General features: G+C 42.7%; 1 protein-coding gene across 6 annotated transcripts in view; it reads left to right on the top strand.

Moving 5' to 3' along the window:
* Positions 1 to 20920, top strand: part of AFF3 (AF4/FMR2 family member 3) — a 331214-nt gene that overhangs the window by 129595 nt on the left and 180699 nt on the right. For 5 of the 6 annotated variants that reach the window (XM_015277795.4, XM_015277794.4, XM_015277792.4 and 2 more), the window contains exon 4: positions 20154 to 20198. The exons of the other annotated variant lie outside the window; for it this stretch is intronic. In XM_015277795.4, coding sequence (XP_015133281.1) covers positions 20154 to 20198 — 45 coding nt within the window. The remainder of the gene's footprint in view (positions 1 to 20153; positions 20199 to 20920) is intronic. 6 annotated transcript variants of the gene reach the window in all.

Raw genomic sequence — 20920 nt, 5'->3', positions numbered from 1 at the left:
GATGGTGTATCTGGGCGTGTTCTATGGGCACGGAGATGTGAAAGGCAGGCCCTTCATCTAGCAGCTCCTCTGTGTTTGAAGTCTAGTCAAGCAAAGTATAAACGCGCATAGCTTCCGCTTCAGTTGACTCCTTCCTGTGAGTCGAGTGTATTTGAAGTGTCTTCAAACGTATTTTCAGCACTAGAAACTTATTCTGTGGGCATAAAGTCTGTCCTTAATTTGTAAATTACTGTCTTCATTTATAAACTACTATACTGTGCGCATTTATTTCAATCAGTCACTGCAGTTGTGAATGCCAGTCTGATTTCTGAATCAGCACTCAGAGATAAATGATAGATGGTTTATTAAGTTCTCTCATCTAGGGTTCATGACGCTTAATTTTCTTAAGTGATAATATTTCATGCTGTAAACCTGATTTTTTTTTTCTTCTATCTGCTTAGCGGAGTTTAACCTAATTACATATATGGTCCCTCTAACAGTTGCAGTGTGGAGCCATCACTGAGCTTCCATAAATCGCTATTTTGACTTTTTTTTAGGAGAAACCCTTCAGAAGGCCACTTGTCATCGGAGATAATTTAGCTAAAAGTTGCAACAGTTAACCCCATCCTTAGGTTCTTCTAACTCAATTTCACCAACGCATCGCTCATCCCTCTCTGGGTTGGTAATAAAAGAAGTTTTGGACTAGGGGCATTTTTTGGATCCCTGGCAGCAAGGCACCGTGCATGTACTTACCTTTTTCACAGCTGGATGGTTTCATTGTAACCCCTGGTGTCTCTCTCCAATATTTTGACCCCATAAAAGCATAATGTCACTGAATGTTGAGATTTTATGGTAATTTATTCTGAAGACTGTGGCTTTTAAATCTTCCACATGCAGTTTAATCACAGCACCCTTGTCATCAAGCAAACTTTACTTTCTCTATTAATATTTTCATCTTCATTTTACATACACACAAACATATATACACCAAATAAGCTGGAGATGATTTATAGAAGCATTAGATAAATGGAAAGGGGAGGAAAGAGGCAGAGAACAAGATAGCTGAAGACTAATCATACCAAAACCAGACACACTTTTACTATTTTTCTCCATTTCTGTTATGTTTTTGTTTGGATCAGCTCCAGAGAAGCCCTCTTTTCCTGTTGCTCTTTCTGTTGTGTGTATGCTCATGCATAAATTCAGGTCAAGTATGAAACCTCTTTGCTGCATTCCGGGTAAGAATGTGTAATGTTCTTATCAACAGATAACAAGAAATCTGAACTAATTCAGCTCATGACCCCACGTTCTTTTTTTCTGCCATTACAAAAGATATATAAATATATGGTGTTTGCTTAGTTGTTAATGTATTCAGTTCAGTAAATTAAGGCTGCCTGAAATTTCTCCTAATCCTTTTCCGTTGAGGGTTTCCCTGGACTAAGTGACGCTGAGTAAAACAAAAAGCACATGCATGCACAGGTTTCTGAGATTTTCTGGATCAAATATAATTTAAGGGGCACAACATTTTTAAATGAGTTTTTTTTTGTTTGTTTTTTTTTAATAAATTATAATACCAAAAGCACCACTGAATAAACACTGTTTACTGAAAATATGCTTTGCTTGAACTCGGTCATTAAAGTCTACAAGGGCTGAGGGGTTATTTTGCAATGAAAGAGTGAACCAATATATAAGGATAAAAGTAGAAAAATGGTTTAACACACAGCACAAAGATGTTTTTCAATGAATCAGTCTTTGCTATTTAATTTACATTTTGAGGGCTCATTAGGATGATGAATGACACTGCTGGAGAATAAAACATACTTCCTGAACAAAAGAAAATCTCTGTAGCCTAATAACATTTTATGCCAGCACTTACATTTGTCAGAAGTGGATGCTATTTATCCCTATGATTATTTAAAAATCATTTTTATTGTCCTTTGTGCTGTGTCCTCTTCTGGGAATTTTAATTCAGAGTTTGACACCTACTTATTAACTTCCATGAAGTATGGAGTACAAAGGCTTATACTATATAAAGAATTCTAACCAGCCATGTTTATATTGCCTGCAGCTGTATACAAATTAGCTCAGTTTGGATTCATCTCTCCTAGAGATGGAAAAAATTTGAGTTGTGTAACCTTTACCACCCCAGCAAAGTAAATGTGAATTGAACGTGGCTGACCTGGACGTATCAGGAGACGGCAGTGAGTAAAGGAGCAAAGAGAAGGAATTTATGGCATTAGCATCATGAATTAGGAATCTCTGCAAGTTGAAAACACTCATTTCTCTTCTGTCCTCCTCTGGAAGGATGAGGATGAAATAGGAATGCTAATGCTTCAAACTTCAAGCCCATCCACTCCTTAATCAGTAAATAATTACTTGCTGTCTTGCCTTCTTCAGTGCTTATGCGTGCCTATACTCTAGAGTCAAAGGTATGCAAATAGTGGAAAACAGACTATCAATGGAAAAAATGTCAAAATATTTGGGTAAATTATACACTATTACAATAATTGCATTTCTGTGGTTTGTCTTAGAAAACGCACTGCTTTTGTACCAAACATTAGGGATAAGAACTTCATTGTATGCAAACCATAATTTCACTGCCATTCCCTTGTTCACATTTCCTGCAGTAGATCTGCTCAGTGGTAGTGATATCTGACTTTAAGAATGGAATAAGTCAAGGACTTCATTTGCTTTGCTGAGAGAGTGCTCCAGTTGCTCTGGTAGCTTTTCATGAGCGCATGTAAAACAAGATGACACACAGCTTTGCTTTGTTCATTGTGATATGAAGTGGGAATGTTTGATCTTGTGCTCGTTTCTCTTCCCAAAGCCATTCTCATCTCATTGCAGGAAGTCCCACCGACAATAAAACAGGTATCTATAGGCAGGAAAAATTATTTCCTTACATCTAATTCTGCAGATTCTCATATTGATTTTCCAATGCACAAGGTGATGCCAATCATCTGGAACGCGGGATTCCAATTTAATGATCATTTTGTTTTCTAAAGGAATTTCTAGACTGCCAGCAATACTTTCCTTAGATTTTTGCCACTTCATATTTTGTAAGTGAACTTATACGGGAGGAAAGTTATCAGGGAAACATTTCGTATCCCTGCGGCATCTGTTCATATAGTCAGTGAGCAGACACAAAGCTTTTGTTCAGATTGCGGACAAAGTGTATGAGAGGTGTTTAATGGCACAAACTGCAGACTGCTCTTAGGAAAGCTCCTGCTGAGTCCTTGTAGGCCAAATCTGGCTGGGATCAAAGGCCAGACCTATGGCACTCAGAGTTGGTCCAGCGTGCACTGTACACCATTCCAATCTCATTCTGCAGCCCACAAGGCCAGCTGTGTCCTGCATCAAAAAATGGGTGGCCAGCAGGGAGAGGAAGGTGACTGTCCCCCTCTGCTCTACCCTTGCAATGCCCCATCTGGAGTACTGCATCCAGGTCTGGGGCCCAAAGCCCAAAAGGGATGAGGAGCTGTTGGACGGGGTCCAGATGAGAGCCTTGAAAATGGTCAGAGGGCTGGAGCATCTCTCCTGTGAAGAAAGGCTGAGAAAGCTTGGCTTGTTCAGAAGAGAATAGTCTGGGGAAACCTCATGGCAGCCTTGCAGTACTTGAAGGGAACTTATAAACAGAAGGGAGACCGACTTTTTGCATGGGCAGGTAGGACAAGGGGGAATGGCTTTAAACTGAAAGAGAGGAGATTTAGGTTAGATATTAGGAGGAAATTCTTCACTCAAAGGACTGCAAGGCCCTGGCACAGCTGCCCAGAGAAGCTGTGGTGACTCATCCCTGGAGGCGCTCAAGGCTGGGTTGGATGGGGCCCTGGGCAGCCTAAGCTGGTGGGGGGCAGCCCTGCCCACGGGGGGTGGGGCTGGGTGGGCTTTGAGGTCCTTTCCAACCCAAACCACTCTATTATTCTTTGACAGGCTGTGCGTGAGTAACCAGCTTAATGTCTGCTGACTTGGTTTGGAAAAGCAAGGCTCATGCAGACGGGCTGTTTTCAGAATAACCATTGCACGTTTTTAAGGGTTTTTTTTTAAGGATTTTCTAGGGCTTTTCTTTTTTTCTTTTAGTTGATGCTGTGATATTTTGGTGGAATTACATTCTGCCCACCAAAACTATTTCCAGCTCTTTAGATTACAAAATGTACTCATTGTTTTCTTTCCTAAAAATAGACAGCGTTGCCCATATAGAATAGTAGTCATATTCCATATTTAAAGTTATACATGCCACAGTACTTGTACTATACTACATTTGCATATGTTTGCACGTGTTTCTGTTTGTATGCACGTAAACTGCTCTACAGATCTTCGTGGTAATGTGCATGCATGCAAAATGCAGATTATTGCAGACTATTTTAGGCCAAGACATCCTCAGTTAATCCTTGTCATCCATCAAATGGCAGGACGTACCCCTTTCAGAAATCATGTTTTCGGTGTTGGTAGCCTTGATCATGCTCTGTACTGCAATCAGGCACAGATAGCAGGTTACTTTGAGTATGTTAACAGTGCAGACATTACCACGGTTCATGTTTGTGCCAGTGGGGAAGTCTGACTCACAAGTGGGAACGGATGAGGAGTTCCTGGCTCTGCTGTAGGGATCCGGTGAGTATTTATGCAGCGGCAACAGCAATTGCACAACTGCAAATTGCCAAAATCAGTACTAGTTTATTTTAATATGCCAGACTGTAAACCGTAGCAATTCAGCAGCTGCTGTGCAAGCAGGGACCTCCGAGAGAGTATCGGTAGAGAGAGATAAGGATGGAAATGTAATCTTGGCTCCTGCCTCATTCTTGCGGGTTTTTCTGTTTTACCTCAGAGGTACAGACATTCTGGGGGGCAAATCAACAAATAATGCACTTCTGCTCAGTGGTTTGATTTTGTCATTATTTTCTATGAAAGAGAAATTCTATTATTTACTTGTGCCTTCAGTTTCAATGCAGTGCCACCACCAAGATGACTTGAGCAGTGAGTGTAGTGGTGACTTATTCTCTTGTGCTTCAGCCTGTAACCTGCATCGCTGATTTGTGCAGATGGGCTGTTGTTGCAAGCATTCAGCCTAAGGTTTTTTGACTGAATTCTCTTCTGTGGATGTTTAAAATCCTGTTATGTTTATAGCATACACGTACATAAACTTTAAATTAAGTAGGGACTGCTCCTTAGTGTGGATTTTTCCTGCAGCCCTACCGCAGAGTCAACAGAGATGGGCCAGCTCCTGACTGCCAGAGCCGTGCTATCCCGTGCTCAGAAACAGCACTCCTTGCATGCAATGCTTGCTACGTTATTGGGTTCACTGCTGTGTTTCTGTGGCAGAAATGGGATTACAAACAAGAGCTGGTTTGTCAAAACCATTTCACTCTCTTCTACCCTAAGTATTTGTTGCTGCAAGTGATGCATCCTTGGTTTTGTGGGGGCTGCTGCACTCTACCACTCCACTATTTTGCTGGGCTGCTGGGAATTCAGAGCTATGTCTGCAGATAAAATGGGCAGGAATTGCTGCTGGAAGTAATGCCTCCTGTTTATGTCCGTGGAAACTATGACAGATATAAGGAGTGCAATAACACTATTTGATAGAGCAAATTCTCAACTAAAAACACTATTTTTTCAGCAGAGCCATCACGGTTAGCTATTAGCTATTAGTGAAGAACAAAAACCTGCACTCGTAAAAATCTGCACCAGTGGAGTTGACCCACTGTTTCACAGCTGCCATGACGGTCTCGTCGCTGGGAAAGTTTTGGCCTTGCTGTTCAACTGTCACTGTGCTCACATTCACTGTTTTGGTTCCATAAATGTTCAGCAAGTATTGATGAATGCCAATAGGTGCCATTGTTTCCACATGGAGAAATTCAATGACACACCTTTACTTCATCCTCACTTCCATGTCAGATGCCATTCTGTCAGACTGCCCCTCTGCTGCCACCTGTTGCATGGCAGCAACACGTAATGGGATACTGGTGGGAAGGTTCAACCTCTACTGCCATCCCACCAATCTGCTTCTGATGTCATGGGCCAACATCATAAAATAGGAGGCATTACTTTCAGAGCAGCCCTTATAGTTAATTCCTGGGGAAATGAGCCACTTGTCATTTCTCCAATAAACAAACAAATAAATAAAAGATACAAGGGCTTGATCTGTTTAATGCGCATCTCTGAAAACCAGAGTGCAGACTAAACATAGTAATCCGATGATTACGAATTACTCAGTCGCATAAACAAAGCATGACAATTGATGACAATGTGGTATCGTATATCATAAATGCACAGCATCCTCTCTCATCCAAAACAAACAGTTTGCAGTATTTCAAACCCACAACAAATGTATTTAATGCAGATTGCTGTGAAACAATGTGTTTCTGTTTCTAATGCTGTATACAAAAAAAAAAAAAAACCCAGCCAAGATCTTTCTCTGTTTTATGCATTATATTCATTTATTCTGCCAATTCTACTTATTATTCTGCTTCTCTGATTTGAAAAAAGATCAAAATTTTATGTGTTTGAAACAGCTCTTGATGCCTGTACATCTTAGCATTGTAGTAGATGGTTTATAAAGTAAATTATGAGACCCTACCATAATTCTTGATTGTTGCAGATAGGTTCCTTTTCTTGTTAGTTAGAGTATTGATGCCAACCCTTCTACTCCTTCGGCCTCTTGTTATGCGAGGCAAATCAGCTGCCATTGTTACTGATACAGAAAATCTCCCTGGGTAACCCACGATAGGTTTATTACATAGGAAGCTTTGATCCTCAGGACTCAAGTAAGATATTTAAAGTTCTTATAAAGGTGTGCCGGAGTCTGCAATACGAATTCAGATGTCTGCTGTCAAATGACTCCTATTCAGCAAACCTGTATGAGCCACGTTTGAAAGTGAAACAGAAAGATGACACCATTCATATGTTGGCTTTTTGAGAGGCCTTTGTGGTCCCCTGCCTTCTGGTAGCTGACAACTCATTCCCGGCCCTATCAAAGTTGCATAACAGAATTTGTAAAAAGCTGCACAGAAGGGTTTAATGTGTTGAGAACAAATAACTTCTTTGTTGATACCCATTGCAAGATCAAAGGGATTCGGGGTAATAGGCCCAGGACTGTATTACCTTCAGTTGCGCTGAGGAACAAAGGAATAAAATGAAACAGTGAAAGGCAGTAGAGAACAATAAAAAGGAAAATACTAACAAGTTTAAAGGATTCAACATCCTGACACCTGAATAAAAGCGCTGAAATAAATTCATCAAGATCGTGTAGCAAAAGCAAAGCTTGTGGCTTCTTGGCTCAAAAGCTTTCCTACCGTACTCGCGTTTTTTGCACATGTAGTTATAGTTTGGGATGCAACGAGACCTTCTAGGCTTCTAGAGGGACAGAGATCTGCCTCTGCTCCTTAAAAAAAATGCATAGTTGTTGTATTTGACCTAAATGGAAATTCCTGTGAGCAGGAACAGCATTGCAGATTTTCTCTCCATTCAGCTTCCATTTAAAATGAAACGGGACTACAGTGAACTGCTCTTCCTCTAGAGAAAATATAGCTTGTGAAGCATCACCTAAAAGCATAAAAATAAAATAAAAAATAAAAATCCAAGGGTCAGCTTTTTTTATGAATGCAGCCTGTGAAAGTTTTGGAAATGCAAACCAACCAAACCAAAGAACAATCCCTGTAGTTCAGTGTAGCACAAGGGGGACTGGATTTAAACTGGGACAGGGGAGGTTTAGGTTGGATATTAAGAAGTTTTTCACACAGAGGGTGGTGACGCACTGGAACAGGTTGCCCAAGGAGGCTGTGGATGCCCCATCCCTGGAGGCATTCAAGGCCAGGCTGGATGTGGCTCTGGGCAGCCTGGTCTGGTGGTTGGCGACCCTGCACATAGCAGGGGGGTTGAAACTAGATGATCACTGTGGTCCTTTTCAACCCAGGCCATTCTATGATTCTATGATTACTGCTGTTTTCTTCTTTTCATTTCCTGACGCTGTGTTGTGTATTGCATATGTACAAATGCTGGTGCATACAGCATTTAAAACCATTTTTGGCAGTAGTACTGCATAGAGTGTAATTTTCTGTAGGCATATCCAGGGCACTGAAGTTCGTACCCAGTCCTGTTCTATGGCACTGCACTGCTATAAAGGGGCTTATTACTAGCTTTTTTTTTTTTTTTTTTTTTTTTTGTATTAAAAAGGAAACTGTTAATGTGACAGTGATATGTGGTTACTGCCCCTGAGTAACATGGCCAAAAGTTGTGGTTTATACAGTTTTGTGTTTCTGGGATTTATAAATGATTCTCCATTAGCTTTTAGCTGTGAGCTCTGTGCAAACAGCTGGAAACTGCCAAGTGTCTACCAGAAGGGTACGCAAACTCTTTCAAAGGCACAAAATCTCGAAAAGAGGAGGCCAGTTTTAATTCCTTTCTGTCTGTATTTTGCTGTTACTTGGAACTGCAATAAGCAAATGGGAAGCCAGAAAGCACTGTGATTTTTAGATGCAATATCCCTTTTGAAAGGAACGCTAACCTGAGAATACTTGAAAATAAGAGAAACGTAAGAGCCCTAAGACATTACAGTGTTGACATTTTATTTGAAATTTCACGTGTTCTATTAGCTCTGAAAAACCTTTGGAGAGTACAATTTTCAGTAGCTGTGCAGTGAGTGTGTTTCCATCAGTCTGTCAGGGACCGCAGCACGGCTTGATTTTTCTTTTGACTTTCAGGAATGCTGAGAGCACAGTAAAGCTCTGCTGAGATTTTCCCTGCAGCTTGGAGAATTGTGCTATTTGTCAATCTCCATGCGGAGAATCACCTGAGCTGACCAGAATTGTCAAGGGACTGCTTTAGAGATGCAGATGCATATGATTGCCCGTCTTCATTGATAAATCTTTGGGTATCCAGTAGCAAATTGCATGCCTCTTGGGCAAATAGATGTCCAGGTCATAATTGCCATGACCAAGACATGTTCAGCCATAAGACCGAGCTGTGATTCTCAAACCATTGTGTATCACTCTCTGTTCCTTATAGATAATAGACTTTCCTTTTTCTAAAAAAAATCCTGATCCATGTTTTCCATGAAACGATGATATTCTGGGCAGATCAAGGAAAGTAATGCAATGTAAGTGTTTCAGGCCAACATTGATTAACTTCAGTTCACAGTCCAGAAAAGAAAGGAAATATACATGAGTTTTGCCCTGACAAGGTAGATAAAGTAGTTTGTCTCTGGATTTGCAAAGAGGTTGTTTAACTTGGCTGGCTTCATGGCCAGATGCCCAGTGCTCTGCCCATACTTCACACCTGCTCTGTCAAGGGTTCTTGATGGCTGCTGCCCTCACCAAAGCATTTGTTGTGAAAGCATGAGCTTTTTGTTTTGCTGAGGGGGAGACACTGCGAAAGCCAAAACTACTTCCTTCTCAGGTTTTGGTGACTAACTTGAGCCAACAGAAAGCTTTGATAGAAAGCCGGATGTTTCCAGGCCTTGGAGGTTTTTAGCCACTAAGATCTGATCACAGTCTCAGTGTCTAAAAATGAGAAGGAGGTTTTCAGCAATAGGCATTAATGAGAGGTTATTTTGTCCTAGGAAACAAACTTTTTCAGCTCAGTGAGCAAAATTCTGGTATTACCTTCCACAGACACAAGCTGCTGCTCAGTGTTTTGAGCTCTGGGCTGCCACTTGGACATCTTGTGATCCTATTTTAGTCCTCAGTAAAAGCCAGACCCTTCCTGGCTTTAATCTTTGACTGAGGTAGCGGGTAAAGCACCAGTCTTGTTTCCTGTCAAGAAGGTGTTCACTGAAATTTTTAATAACATCTCTATCCTTTTGACTTAGATATTGTTTACATGATGTAAACAACTGTTTACAAGCTGTACAACCATTGAATTCCACATGCCAGATTCTGCTTATCATGCCCCACCACCCAAAAAGTAGGCTTTTCCCCATGCCCAATTCTACTTGGATGTAAATAGGCTTCAAGGAATGCCCATGAGGTGTTAATCTTTCCCTCAAACCCTCCTGTGGGGCTTTCTTCAATCAGGGGCTTTTTGCAGGAGGGATTTCTGTAGAGCTCTGTACTCTAAACCCGTATATCTGTAAGAGGATTAACCCTTTCTGCATGATAGTTTGTAATCACATCACCTTTAGCTCAGTGGGAATGAATACCAATTATCATTTATAAACAGTTCTTCTCATTATGCACCTATTTATGGCGTCTTTTATAGCTTACTAATTACAAGCACACAAACAGAAATGCTTGGAGTTAAATAATGTAAACAGGGATGTAATTGATTTTCATGTTGAATAGTTTTTATTGATTTATTGTTAATTAACATTTTTAAAGAATCTCTTGGCAAAATAATCCATTTAATTTATTGAATATTATACTAGCTTATGGTATACTCATATTAAAATGTCACGAAAAGATTAACAGTTCCACAATGTGTGTTTTTCCAACTGTTGCTGCTTTACAGATGTTATGTATTCTCCCCAAACAAACACAAACAATATAATAAATGCAATCAATTGGTCTCAGCCCAGGTCTCAGCAGACAAGCGGACACATCACTAAAAATAGAGCATTCCAGTTGACACTAATTGGCTATCCATGTAGCAGGAGGGAGAACATCTAATGGGGAGCCAAGCTGATCTCTATCACATTCAGCACAGGCTCCTTGGCTGGCTATGGAGGTACAGTGTGGGCTAAGGGGAGAAGCTCCTATATTCACCAAACTGCCTTACCTGCTTCAAAACCCAAACACTCTGGTGTTCGTTATAGAGACTTTCCAACAAATAGTGTATGTGTCAAACCACCAGTCAGCTCATACAATCAAAGCATGCATACAGTGTTGTAGAAAATGTAATAAACTGAAGGCATTTCCAGAGTTTCCTGATGACTCTTTTTTGGTTTTAAGATGGGAAAGGATGCTGTGGAATCTATGCAGGGGCTGTCAATAGCATTTTGGTAAATGCCAATTAGTTTCAAGTTACTTACCTGGTACCACTCAGGACTGAGCATGTAGCAAGAAGTAAAACTGCAGTCTTCATTACTATCATCCCATTATATTCTTCGTATGGGTAACAAGCCAGTGTAATCACATTGGCCCCTATTGTTTCATTAGCAAAAGAAAACATTAATATACTTTGGTATGGTGTTGATTTGACACAATCCATCTTTCCCAATAACAGTAAAACCTTTATATTTTATTAATAGAACATTGCAGTTCTTCACCATTACAGCTTCCTTTATACTGTTGCTGGGTCACAGTGTAATTCTGATGTGCTCAGGTTTTCTCATTTTTATGAATATAACATAAAAATCTGTAAAATTGTTCCACTCATATGCCAGGAGGGCCCATCTGATGGTCCCAGTCATCTCTTAGTAGATGAAATGTTACCAGTGCAGCTCCAGTAACTGATTGTCTGGTGGCCTGTAGGGGTGGGGACAGAGAAGAAATTTCAGAAGAGTTCTTGTCTTTTCATTCTCTTGATTTTTTCGTGAAGTGGACTTGGACTCAGACCAGCTCATCAGTGCAAGGAACCCTGCCCTATCCCCTCCACTCCTAGCTAGACCCACCACTTCCAAACTGGGCTGTAGGTGCCTCACTTAAAGAGGAGATCCCAGCAGCAATCCAGACCACAGCAGCAACACCTTGCTTTCTGTCTTAGGGATTTTCATACTTAGTTCAAGCCAGGCACTATGCAGGCAAGAGAACCTCTGAGCTCTGTGGCAGGCCCTGTGTGCACTGGTGGAGTTATTCTCTAACCTCATCACCCTCCTACTTAAAAAATAAAATTGCAGTGCAGCAAGTGCCTTTACTTCCACATCCAACCTCATCTAGATGCCAGACTGGATCTTTTCTCGTCCCCTGGCTCCTCAGGTCTGCACATAGTCCCAGCCCACCCAGGACTGATGTCACACTGGACTGTGGCGCCATCAGACCCTCTGCGGTCTCCCTTCTCAGAGGTCTCCAAAAGCTGCTGTCCTGCCCCAGTTGCGGGTGAGCTCAGTTCAGAGCAAGCATCATTCATTGTGAACAAAACATACTTCTGCCCAATTAGCTTCTGCCTTTTAGCATGCGTGGCAAATCTACCCAATCATTTGGCATTTCTGTGTAAGGATATTTTTGATTCATCTTCTTCAATTAGGTACAGTATCTACTAGTTCCTGGCACGGGACTGGGGCATGATGACACTACACTTACAAAACCCAGTTACTATACCCAGATACTTCCATTAAACCAAAGCGAGGTGACTTTCATCACTTGCTTTTTCTTCTTTTTTCTTGAAATAAAACTCCTGTTAACCTTTCTTCTCTTCCCTTTTGAAGCAGACCATATTGCAAGATCCCATGGTAGGAAAAATAATTCCCATAATAAATATGAAGACAGTTTCAAAAAGAAAATGAGCATATTAAGGGCAACGGTTTATTAACAGTCACTGTAAATTAGATAGTTTTAATAACTTTAATTAGTGCAGCATTTTCTGACACAGAGCTTGAGGAGAATTCAGTTGTTCATCTCCAGTTCCCTTCTGCACATCTCAGCGTCTAAGGCAACAGCAGCAGCAATTCCTTGTAGTAAAAGTGAAACAACTCCTATCACAGCAGTGAGCACAGGAGAAAACTGCTCTATCAACAGATCATGGCCACTGGCATTCCAAACCACTAGTGAGGAACAGTACAGTTGCAAAGCAAAGCTTTCAAAAATCAGGAACAACAGAAAATCCAGCTTCCTCAGCAGTCTCTTGCCATAGAATCAGAGTCATAGAATCACAAGGTTGGAAAGGACCTACAAGATCATCTGCCCTCACATTACCCTTGCTACCACAAGCTACTAAACCATATCTCGTAGCTCCTCATCCAGACACCTCTTGAACACTGCCAGGGACAGTGACTCCATCACCTCCCTGGGCAGGCCATTCCAACGCCTGACCACTCTCTGAAAGAAAAAGTTTTTCCTTATATCTAATCTAAATCTCCTCTTGTGGCCATTTCCTCAGGTCCTGTTTGTTGCCTGGGAGAAGAGGCCAGACCCCTCCTCATGACAACCTCCCTTCAGGAAGTTGTAGAGTTCAGTGAGGTCTTCCCTGAGCCTTCTCTTCTCCAGACTAAATCCCAGCTCCCTCAGCCACTCCTCACAAGACTTGTGCTCCAGACCCCTCAGCAGTTTCGTTGCCCTTCTCTGGACACGTTCCTGGGCCTCAGTGTCTTTCTTGCAGTGGGGGTCCCAAAACAATAGTCGAGGTGTGGCCTCAACAGTGCTGAGTACAGGGGGGTGATTACCCCCCTACTCCTGCTGGCCACACTATTTCTAATGTAGGCCAGGATGCCATTGGCCTTCTTGGCCACCTGGGCACACTGTCAGCTCGTGTTCAGTCAAGCATCAACCAACATCCCCAGGTCCCTTTCCTCTTCACAGTCATCCAGCCACTCAGCCCCAAGCCTATAGTGCTGCATGGGGTTATTGTGGCCAAAGTGCAGGACCTGGCACTTGGCCTTGTTGAACCTCATCCCATTCACCTCATCCCAGCAATCCAGCTTATCTAGATCCCTCTGAAGGGCCTCCCTACCCTCAGGCAGATCGACACTACCTCCCAACTTGGTGCCATCTGCAGACTTACTGAAGATACACTCAATCCGCTCATCTAGGTCATCAATAAAGATATTAAACAAAATGGGCCCCAGTACTGACCCCTGGGGGACACCATTTGTAGCAGGTCGCCAGCTGGACTTAACTCCATTAACTACTACCCATTGGGTACAGCCCTCTAGCCAGTTCCTTACCCAAAGAAGGGTATACCTGTCCAGGCCACAGGCAGCCAGTTTCCCTAGGAGAATACTGTGGGAGACTGTGTCAAAGGCTTTGCTGAAGTCTGGGTAGACTTCATCAATACATCAATACTACATCAATAGCCTTTCCCTTGTCTACCAGTCTGGTTACCCAGTCCTAGAAGGTGATGAGGTTGGTCAAGCACAACCTGCCTTTCATGAACCCATACTGGCTGGGCCTGATCCCCTGGATGCCATGCACGTACCATGTGATCTCTCCCAAGATGATTTGCTCCATAACTTTCCCTGGTCAGGCTGACAGGCCTGTAGTTCCCCAGATCCTCCTTATGGCCCTTCTTGTAGATGGGAGTCATATTGGCAAGCCTCCAATCCTCTGGGACCTCTCCAGATAACCAGGAGCACTGGTAGATGGCAGAGAGCAGCTCAGCAATCACCCCCGCCAGCTCCCTCAGCACCCGAGGGTAGAGCCCATCCAGTCCCATGGACTTGTGACAGTCCAGATGGAGGAGGAGCTCTATAACTGTCTCCACCTGAATCACTGGGGGTGTATTCTGCATAGCATCTCAGACTTCCAGATTAGGGCATAAAGTGCCCTGAGGATAACTGATCTGCCTATTGAGGGCAGATGTAAAGAAAGCGTTGAGGACCTCAGCCTTTTCCTTATCCTCAGTGGTCACATTCCCCGCTGTATCAAGTAAAGGATGGAAATTCTCCTTGGTTCTTCTCTTACCGTTGATATATTTATAAAAGGATTTCTTATTCTCTTTTACTGCTGTGGCCAATCTGAGTTCAAGTTGGGCTTTTGCCTTCCTAACTTCCACCCTGCATAACTGCACCAAGCTCAGTTCTGCCCTTGTTCCCCTGGGGAACGACAAGGACTCCAGGTGGTTGAGCAGCGGGGAAGCAGGCAGTATTCCCAGTGCTGGTAGGTTGGGGGGGGGGCACTGCTGTGTGCCCTGGCTTCCTGACATCCAGCCCATTTAGAGGGAAGTACTGCTGGTAGGTCACAAGTTGCCCACCGAGATGAAAATGCCCATCTTGTTAGTCAGAGAGAGAAAGGCCACTTTAAATTCAGGAGAGCAACAGCTCTCCACTACCCAACAGGCAGAGGCCAGACACATGAGCAAGAATAAAGAGTAGGAACATACCTGTCAGTCTTGCCTTGCCCCACAAAACACTAACCAAAATAAGGATTGGGAAAAGCGTATCTACATGGTGTGTGCCTAATTCAGAGGATGCAGCACTACCAGAGAAGTGACTGCTAGTGGAACTTATGATTGCACACTCTCATTTTCTAATGGAAATGAATGCCTTTCTTTTTTAAGCACACAGCTGTTTCCTTCGATTGACACCTGCTGGATACTCCTGTACTTATCTTTCCCTTACCTGTGCTCCTGCTGGGTGGTGGCTGGGCAGTTCTCGGGCAGTGGTGGTACGAGGGGCCTGGACATGTGGTGGCCGATGGTGGCATCCCAGTGCTAACACAGCAAACCTAGCTCCTACACAGGCCAGCAGGGCTGCTGAGTGTGCACCTCAGCCTCCCAGAGATCTTAATCACTCCTAATGTGTGTTGGAGGTAAAAACGGGTAACTCCTAGAGGCTCTGTAAGAGTGATCAGCACAAATAGTAACAGCACCAAAGGCTCACGCTGTAAAAATCTCTTAGGCAGAAATGAAAACAGTTTCTGGTAAATGATTTTTTTTTTCCTTTTCTTCATGCAAAGCTTTGAAACAAGGGAATCAGAGATAGGCAATTCCTTCCTGAGGAGTTTTTCTATGTATCTCCATGTGAAAGCTGTTGGTAACGGAAGAAAAAGTAAAGTAATGCTCTAAAATAAAATTTGCACAGATGTAGCCATTTTTGAAATGACATCCCAGTTCCCAAGGATTCTCTGTAGCCTTTCGTCAGCCTTCTTTCTTACAGTTCTCTGTGCTTTGCATTGTAATTAGCTCCATGTGTTATCAGCAGCGCGATGCTCCCGGCTGTTTCTGCAGCAGCCGCTGCTCCTCGGCAGCAGCCCCGCGCCGCCTCCCACCAGGTGCCATGCCAGCCGCATGAGTGTGCCAATTGCTGGCACTGGCTGTGATGTGAAGGCAATGGGTACAGCAGAGCCGTGGAGGCTGTAGCCCACGTTGACATATTCTTAAGCGGGTGCTACATCATGAAGGCAGAACTGACACGACGTTGTATGAAGCAGGGAAGCCCACGCCTGCAAATAGCGTGGGGCTATTTGGTGCAATCTCTTTTTTTAATTCAGGTTTCGAAAAAAAAAATTACTTTTTTTTTTTGTTTTTTTGTAGTTGTTAAAATACGGTTATGAAGTTAAATTCAGGTTGCCTGGGTTCCTCTGTAGTGTGAGTAGGCTTGTATTGGAGAAGTGAAAAAAGAGAGTGAGAGTGGGGAATCTTCTCCAAATCAAGGCCTACAGATCCCTTTCAGACCTGCCGTAGGTCCTGCATCAGCACTCTGCATTGTATGCAGCCCAGAACGCTAACCGTGTCCTGGGCTGCATCAGAAGAGGGGTGGCCAGCAGGGAAAAGGAGGGGAGTGTCTCCCTCTGCTCTGCCCTCATGAGGCCCCATCTGCAGTACTACATGCAGCTCTGGGGCCCACAGCACATGAAGGATGTGGAGATGATCAGAGGGCTGGAACACCTCTTCTATGAAGGAAGGTTGAGGGTGTTGGGCTTGTCTGGAGAAGAGAAAGTTGCAGAGAAACCTCACTGGAACCTTCCAGTACTTAAAAGGAGCTAACAAGCAGGAGGGGAACTAATTTTTTAGATGGTCTAATAGCAAGAATAACTTTAAATGAAAAGTGAGGAGATCTAGATTAGATGTTAGGAAGAAATTCTTCACTCAGAGGGCAGTGAGGCGCTGGCCCAGCTGCCCAGAGAAGCTGTGGTGCCCCATCCCTGGAGGTGCTGAAGGCCAGGTTGTATGGGGCCCTGGGCAGCCTGAGCTGGTGGGGGCAGCCCTGCCCATGGCAGGGGGTTGGGGATGGATTATCTTTTAGGTCCTTTCCAACCTAAGCCATTTTGTAATTTTTTGATTTTATGATTCTGTGATATCATAAAAAAATATATATATGGCCCCAAGCCACGTGAAATTGAATTTGCTTTCTATGTGCAAAACACTAACTTCTAACTTCTCTACCCTTACTCTTGGAACTTTGATATCAACAGTAACACAAGATACATACCAGCAAGTCAGAATTCAAAGCAAAAAATACATTTAAAAATTTATCTTTGCCATTAAAAAGATGAAGAACAAAGAGGATAGTATAGAAGTAGAATTCTTTTCCAGATATTACTTTCATTTTTTGCATAGCGTGCCTTTGGTCTTGTGCTTCTTTCTTTATTTTTGCCTTTTGGAAGGCATTGTGATAATACTAAGAGAGAGATGTGGAAATATTTTTACTTTCTGCCCAGAGATATGTACTGAGGAGAATAGCTATGGCTGTAGTTCTGTAGTAATGGAAAGGATAATTTTTTGCTGCTGAGTATTTGCAGACTTATTTCATCACACTTCCAGGAGGGATATTTCGTTTTGAAATAGAAGCTTGTTTTTGAACCTTCTCTGAAATAGCCTAGTGCCAAATTTGCCCTCAGTCATTTTGCCCTTGATAAAATAGTAACGAGCACTATTTTGCCATCAGCGCATTGTATAGATAAAGCATGTAGTGGTAAGTCAACTCATGCCTCCTTGTCTAAGATGACAGTAGAGAGCAGTGAACTTGAAGTCAAGCAGCAGATTCTTTGCTTTGTAAACAAGGCATACAGGATGGTGGCTTTACACTCCCCATTGTTGTTAGTGGGATCATAGAATAGATGATATAGAATGCTTTGGGTTGGAAGGGATCTCAAAGCCCACCCAGTCCCCAACCCTGCTGTGGGCAGGGCTGCCCCCCACCAGCTCAGGCTGCCCAGGGCCCCATCCAATCTGGCCTTCAGCGCCTCCAGGGATGGGGCACCACAGCTTCTCTGGGCAGCTGTGCCAGCGCCTCACTGCCCTCTGAGTAAAGAATTTCTTCCGTATATCTAATCTAAATCTCCCCACTTTTCATTTAAGACGATTAACTCTTGTTCTATCACTACAGTCCCTTCCTTCTGCATATCAACTGTGCCACTCAGTTTGGCATAATCCAAAAACTCATTGAGGATGTAATTGATCCCACTGTTTATGTAATTAATAAAGATATGAAGGAGTACTGATCCCAGTACAGACCACTCACCAATGATTTCCAGAAGATCATAGACCAGGCTTTAGGGAAGGAAAAATTATAAAACAGAGGGAAAGCCACAGAGAAGAGGCAAGTAAAAGTTGCTAATACAAATCTTAAAATTCTTAATTATCCAGAGACAGTTGTTCTGTTTCTGTATGCACGTTTCTGTCCGTCTTGTTAGTTTCATTGGCACCAGGAACTATTTTCTTGCATCGCAGCAGCAGGGAAGGTGGTGCATCTCATGGGGACCGGGGTGCAATGAGAACAGGGCTGTTTGCGTGGGACTGCAGCTGCTCTTTAGCATTAATATGTCAGATACAAGTAATTCTCCCCAGGCTGACTTTGTGGAATGCTTAGTTCCTTTCTCTTTGATATCAGTGGTTTATAGTTCCCCGGGTCTGTAAGGCTGAAAGGGTGTGTTGCAGCAGGAAGAGTTAGCACAGTTCATTTGTCTAACAATCAAGGTCCATATTGAGCAAAGTTCTAGAAGGAGTGCTGACAACGCCCTTGTGACATTTTATGAATTGACACGAAATAACAGCCACAAAAAAATTATGCAACATAGATTGTTCCCTTGTGTCTGCATGGCTGTGGTACTTCTGACCTTGGTTATAACTTGGCTATGGGAGGCTGTGAATCCAGGCCTCCTCTGTGACACAGCTCAGGCCAGGGGAGCGGCATTCAGGGTATCCAAGGCCGTGTCTTGCACAGACTAGCTGATGGTATTGTTTGTGTCTGCTGGACACATGGGCAACAAATGCACATGCTTCAGAGAAGTCTGTTTTCCAGGTGACGAGAGCTCAGCATGTTGGAAAATCAAGTTCCTTTCATATTCTTTTATGTTCCTTCATCATCTTGGTGGCCCTTTGTTGGATTCTCTCCAGTATGCCCATGCCTCTCATGTACTGGCGGGCCCAGAACTGGACACAGTGCTTCAGCTTAGGCCTTACCAGTGTGGACTAGAGGGGAAGGATCACCTCCTTCAATAACTCTCCTGTTGAGAGTTGCCACCTTTGTGGCCAGAAAATTTTGTGTGGTGAAATAAATCCCTAGAAAATTTACTGCATGCAGTAGCCACATGTGTCTTCTGGAGAGCTGCTGGAGAAGGGCAGCCCCTCAGCATCAGTACCACTATCCCACCCCAGCATTGTAGTGTACCCTCTTTTCCCATCTGTGCTGGGCAGTGCAAGGGGAGTATGGACAGGGGGCAGGCAGGAAGAGTGGGATCATAATCAATCTCATCTTTTCTGGCAGGAGTTTGGGTCCTAGTGGACAAGAAAACTGAGCATGTAGGAGAGGCATGAGCTGGATGGTATCAATAGAGGTAGCTGCTCTGCCATATCCTTGATTTCCCCTTTCCATAATCATAGACTCATCAAGGTTGGAAAAAAACCTCCCAGATCATCGAGCCCAACCATCAACCCACCCCCACTATGCCCACTGACCCCATCTTTCAGTGCCACATGCACATGGTTCTGGAATACCTCCAGGAACAGTGACTCCACCACCTCCCTGGGCAGCTGTGCCACTGCCTCACCACTCATTCTGAGAAGAAGTGTTTCCTAGTGACACTAGAGTAAGCTGCGCCATTCAGGAGAGCTGAATTCCTGTGCATCCTCAAACTCACAACATACAGGATGGGTTTAGAGGTCAGCGTTTTAAGAAGTCATCACCTTCTCACAACTACTGTGCTGCCCAGTCAGTGCTCAGTGTGGCTGCCCCTGCAGCTCTTCCCTCAGTATCACAGATACCCTATGTACTCTCAGACTTCACACAGGCAGTGTCACTGCATAAACTTTCCTGCACAAAGAATACAGACAGATGTTATTTATTTGATATAAATAGATGCACATAATGGATCTGTGTACAGACAATAACCATTTTGCTTATGCTTATTTATAAGCAGTATATCTGCAACAGCATGGAGCACACCCAAAAGTGGCATAAACAAAATCATGTGAATTTATACAAATATGTGCCAATCACATGTAAACACTGCAAATATTACATCTTCCTGTGCTGGTGATGGGGAATAATTTGAGAATTTTCAGCAGTGCAACTTTCAGAGGCTGGAAAGACTTGGCCTCATTTTGAAACTGTAATAGAATTTTGAATGTATTTCATGTGACAACCGTGTCCTCAACCTGCTATTTGTTATTTCTTCTTAAAACACAAACAAACTGAATTTTCATTTTGTTTACAGGACAGTGGAACAGGAGATAACAGCTGCATTGAAGAAATATTGCGGGTAGGAATTCTTAAGTGCCATTTTGTTTACTCTAAAAAGGCAAGAGAACAACAGGAATATTGCAATTACTGCTGTTAAATATATCACACTTTAAGATTGTCATCTTTCTAAGGAACAAGTAGGCAAAATTATTCACCAAATAAAATAATTGAAAATGTGTGTAAGCAACCTTCCAGAGCCTCTGGCTTTCACAGCTACTTTGTGCCAGTACAGCTGACCTTCATGCATGCAGAAGCAGATAATGGGATAAATTATAAACTGAAATGTACAACGATGTTTCAGGTTTACAAACCATGCAAAGTGCATGTTTCCATTAATCATGACTGTCAAAAATCTTAATTTTGAAGGGAGGTCTAGGAAGGTCATTTTCCACCTGGATTTAATTAGAATCCATTATGTAATGTCATTATCTCCATTATATCCATTATATAATGACAATGTGCAAAATCTGCAGTTATTTCCATATTTCATTATTATTTCTTTTATCCTAGTAATTTCTAGTTTATTTTCATGGACCAAATTAATACACATCCGGACAGATCTCGGCTTGAATCAACTTTGATATTGATTATTTCCTGAAGCAGACAAACTAATAAACAGTGAACCATTTTTGTGTATTTTAATTCCCGCTCTTTTCAGTTCTCTTTCTACATGCATAATACAATAATTTTTTATATTTCTAATTCAGACATAATAGTAAAACACCAAGCCAGGTGGATGGA

This window comes from Gallus gallus, chromosome 1, assembly GCF_016699485.2.
Source record: "Gallus gallus isolate bGalGal1 chromosome 1, bGalGal1.mat.broiler.GRCg7b, whole genome shotgun sequence".
Classification (NCBI taxonomy): domain Eukaryota; kingdom Metazoa; phylum Chordata; class Aves; order Galliformes; family Phasianidae; genus Gallus; species Gallus gallus.
This window is presented reverse-complemented; position numbering and strand designations above follow the sequence as displayed.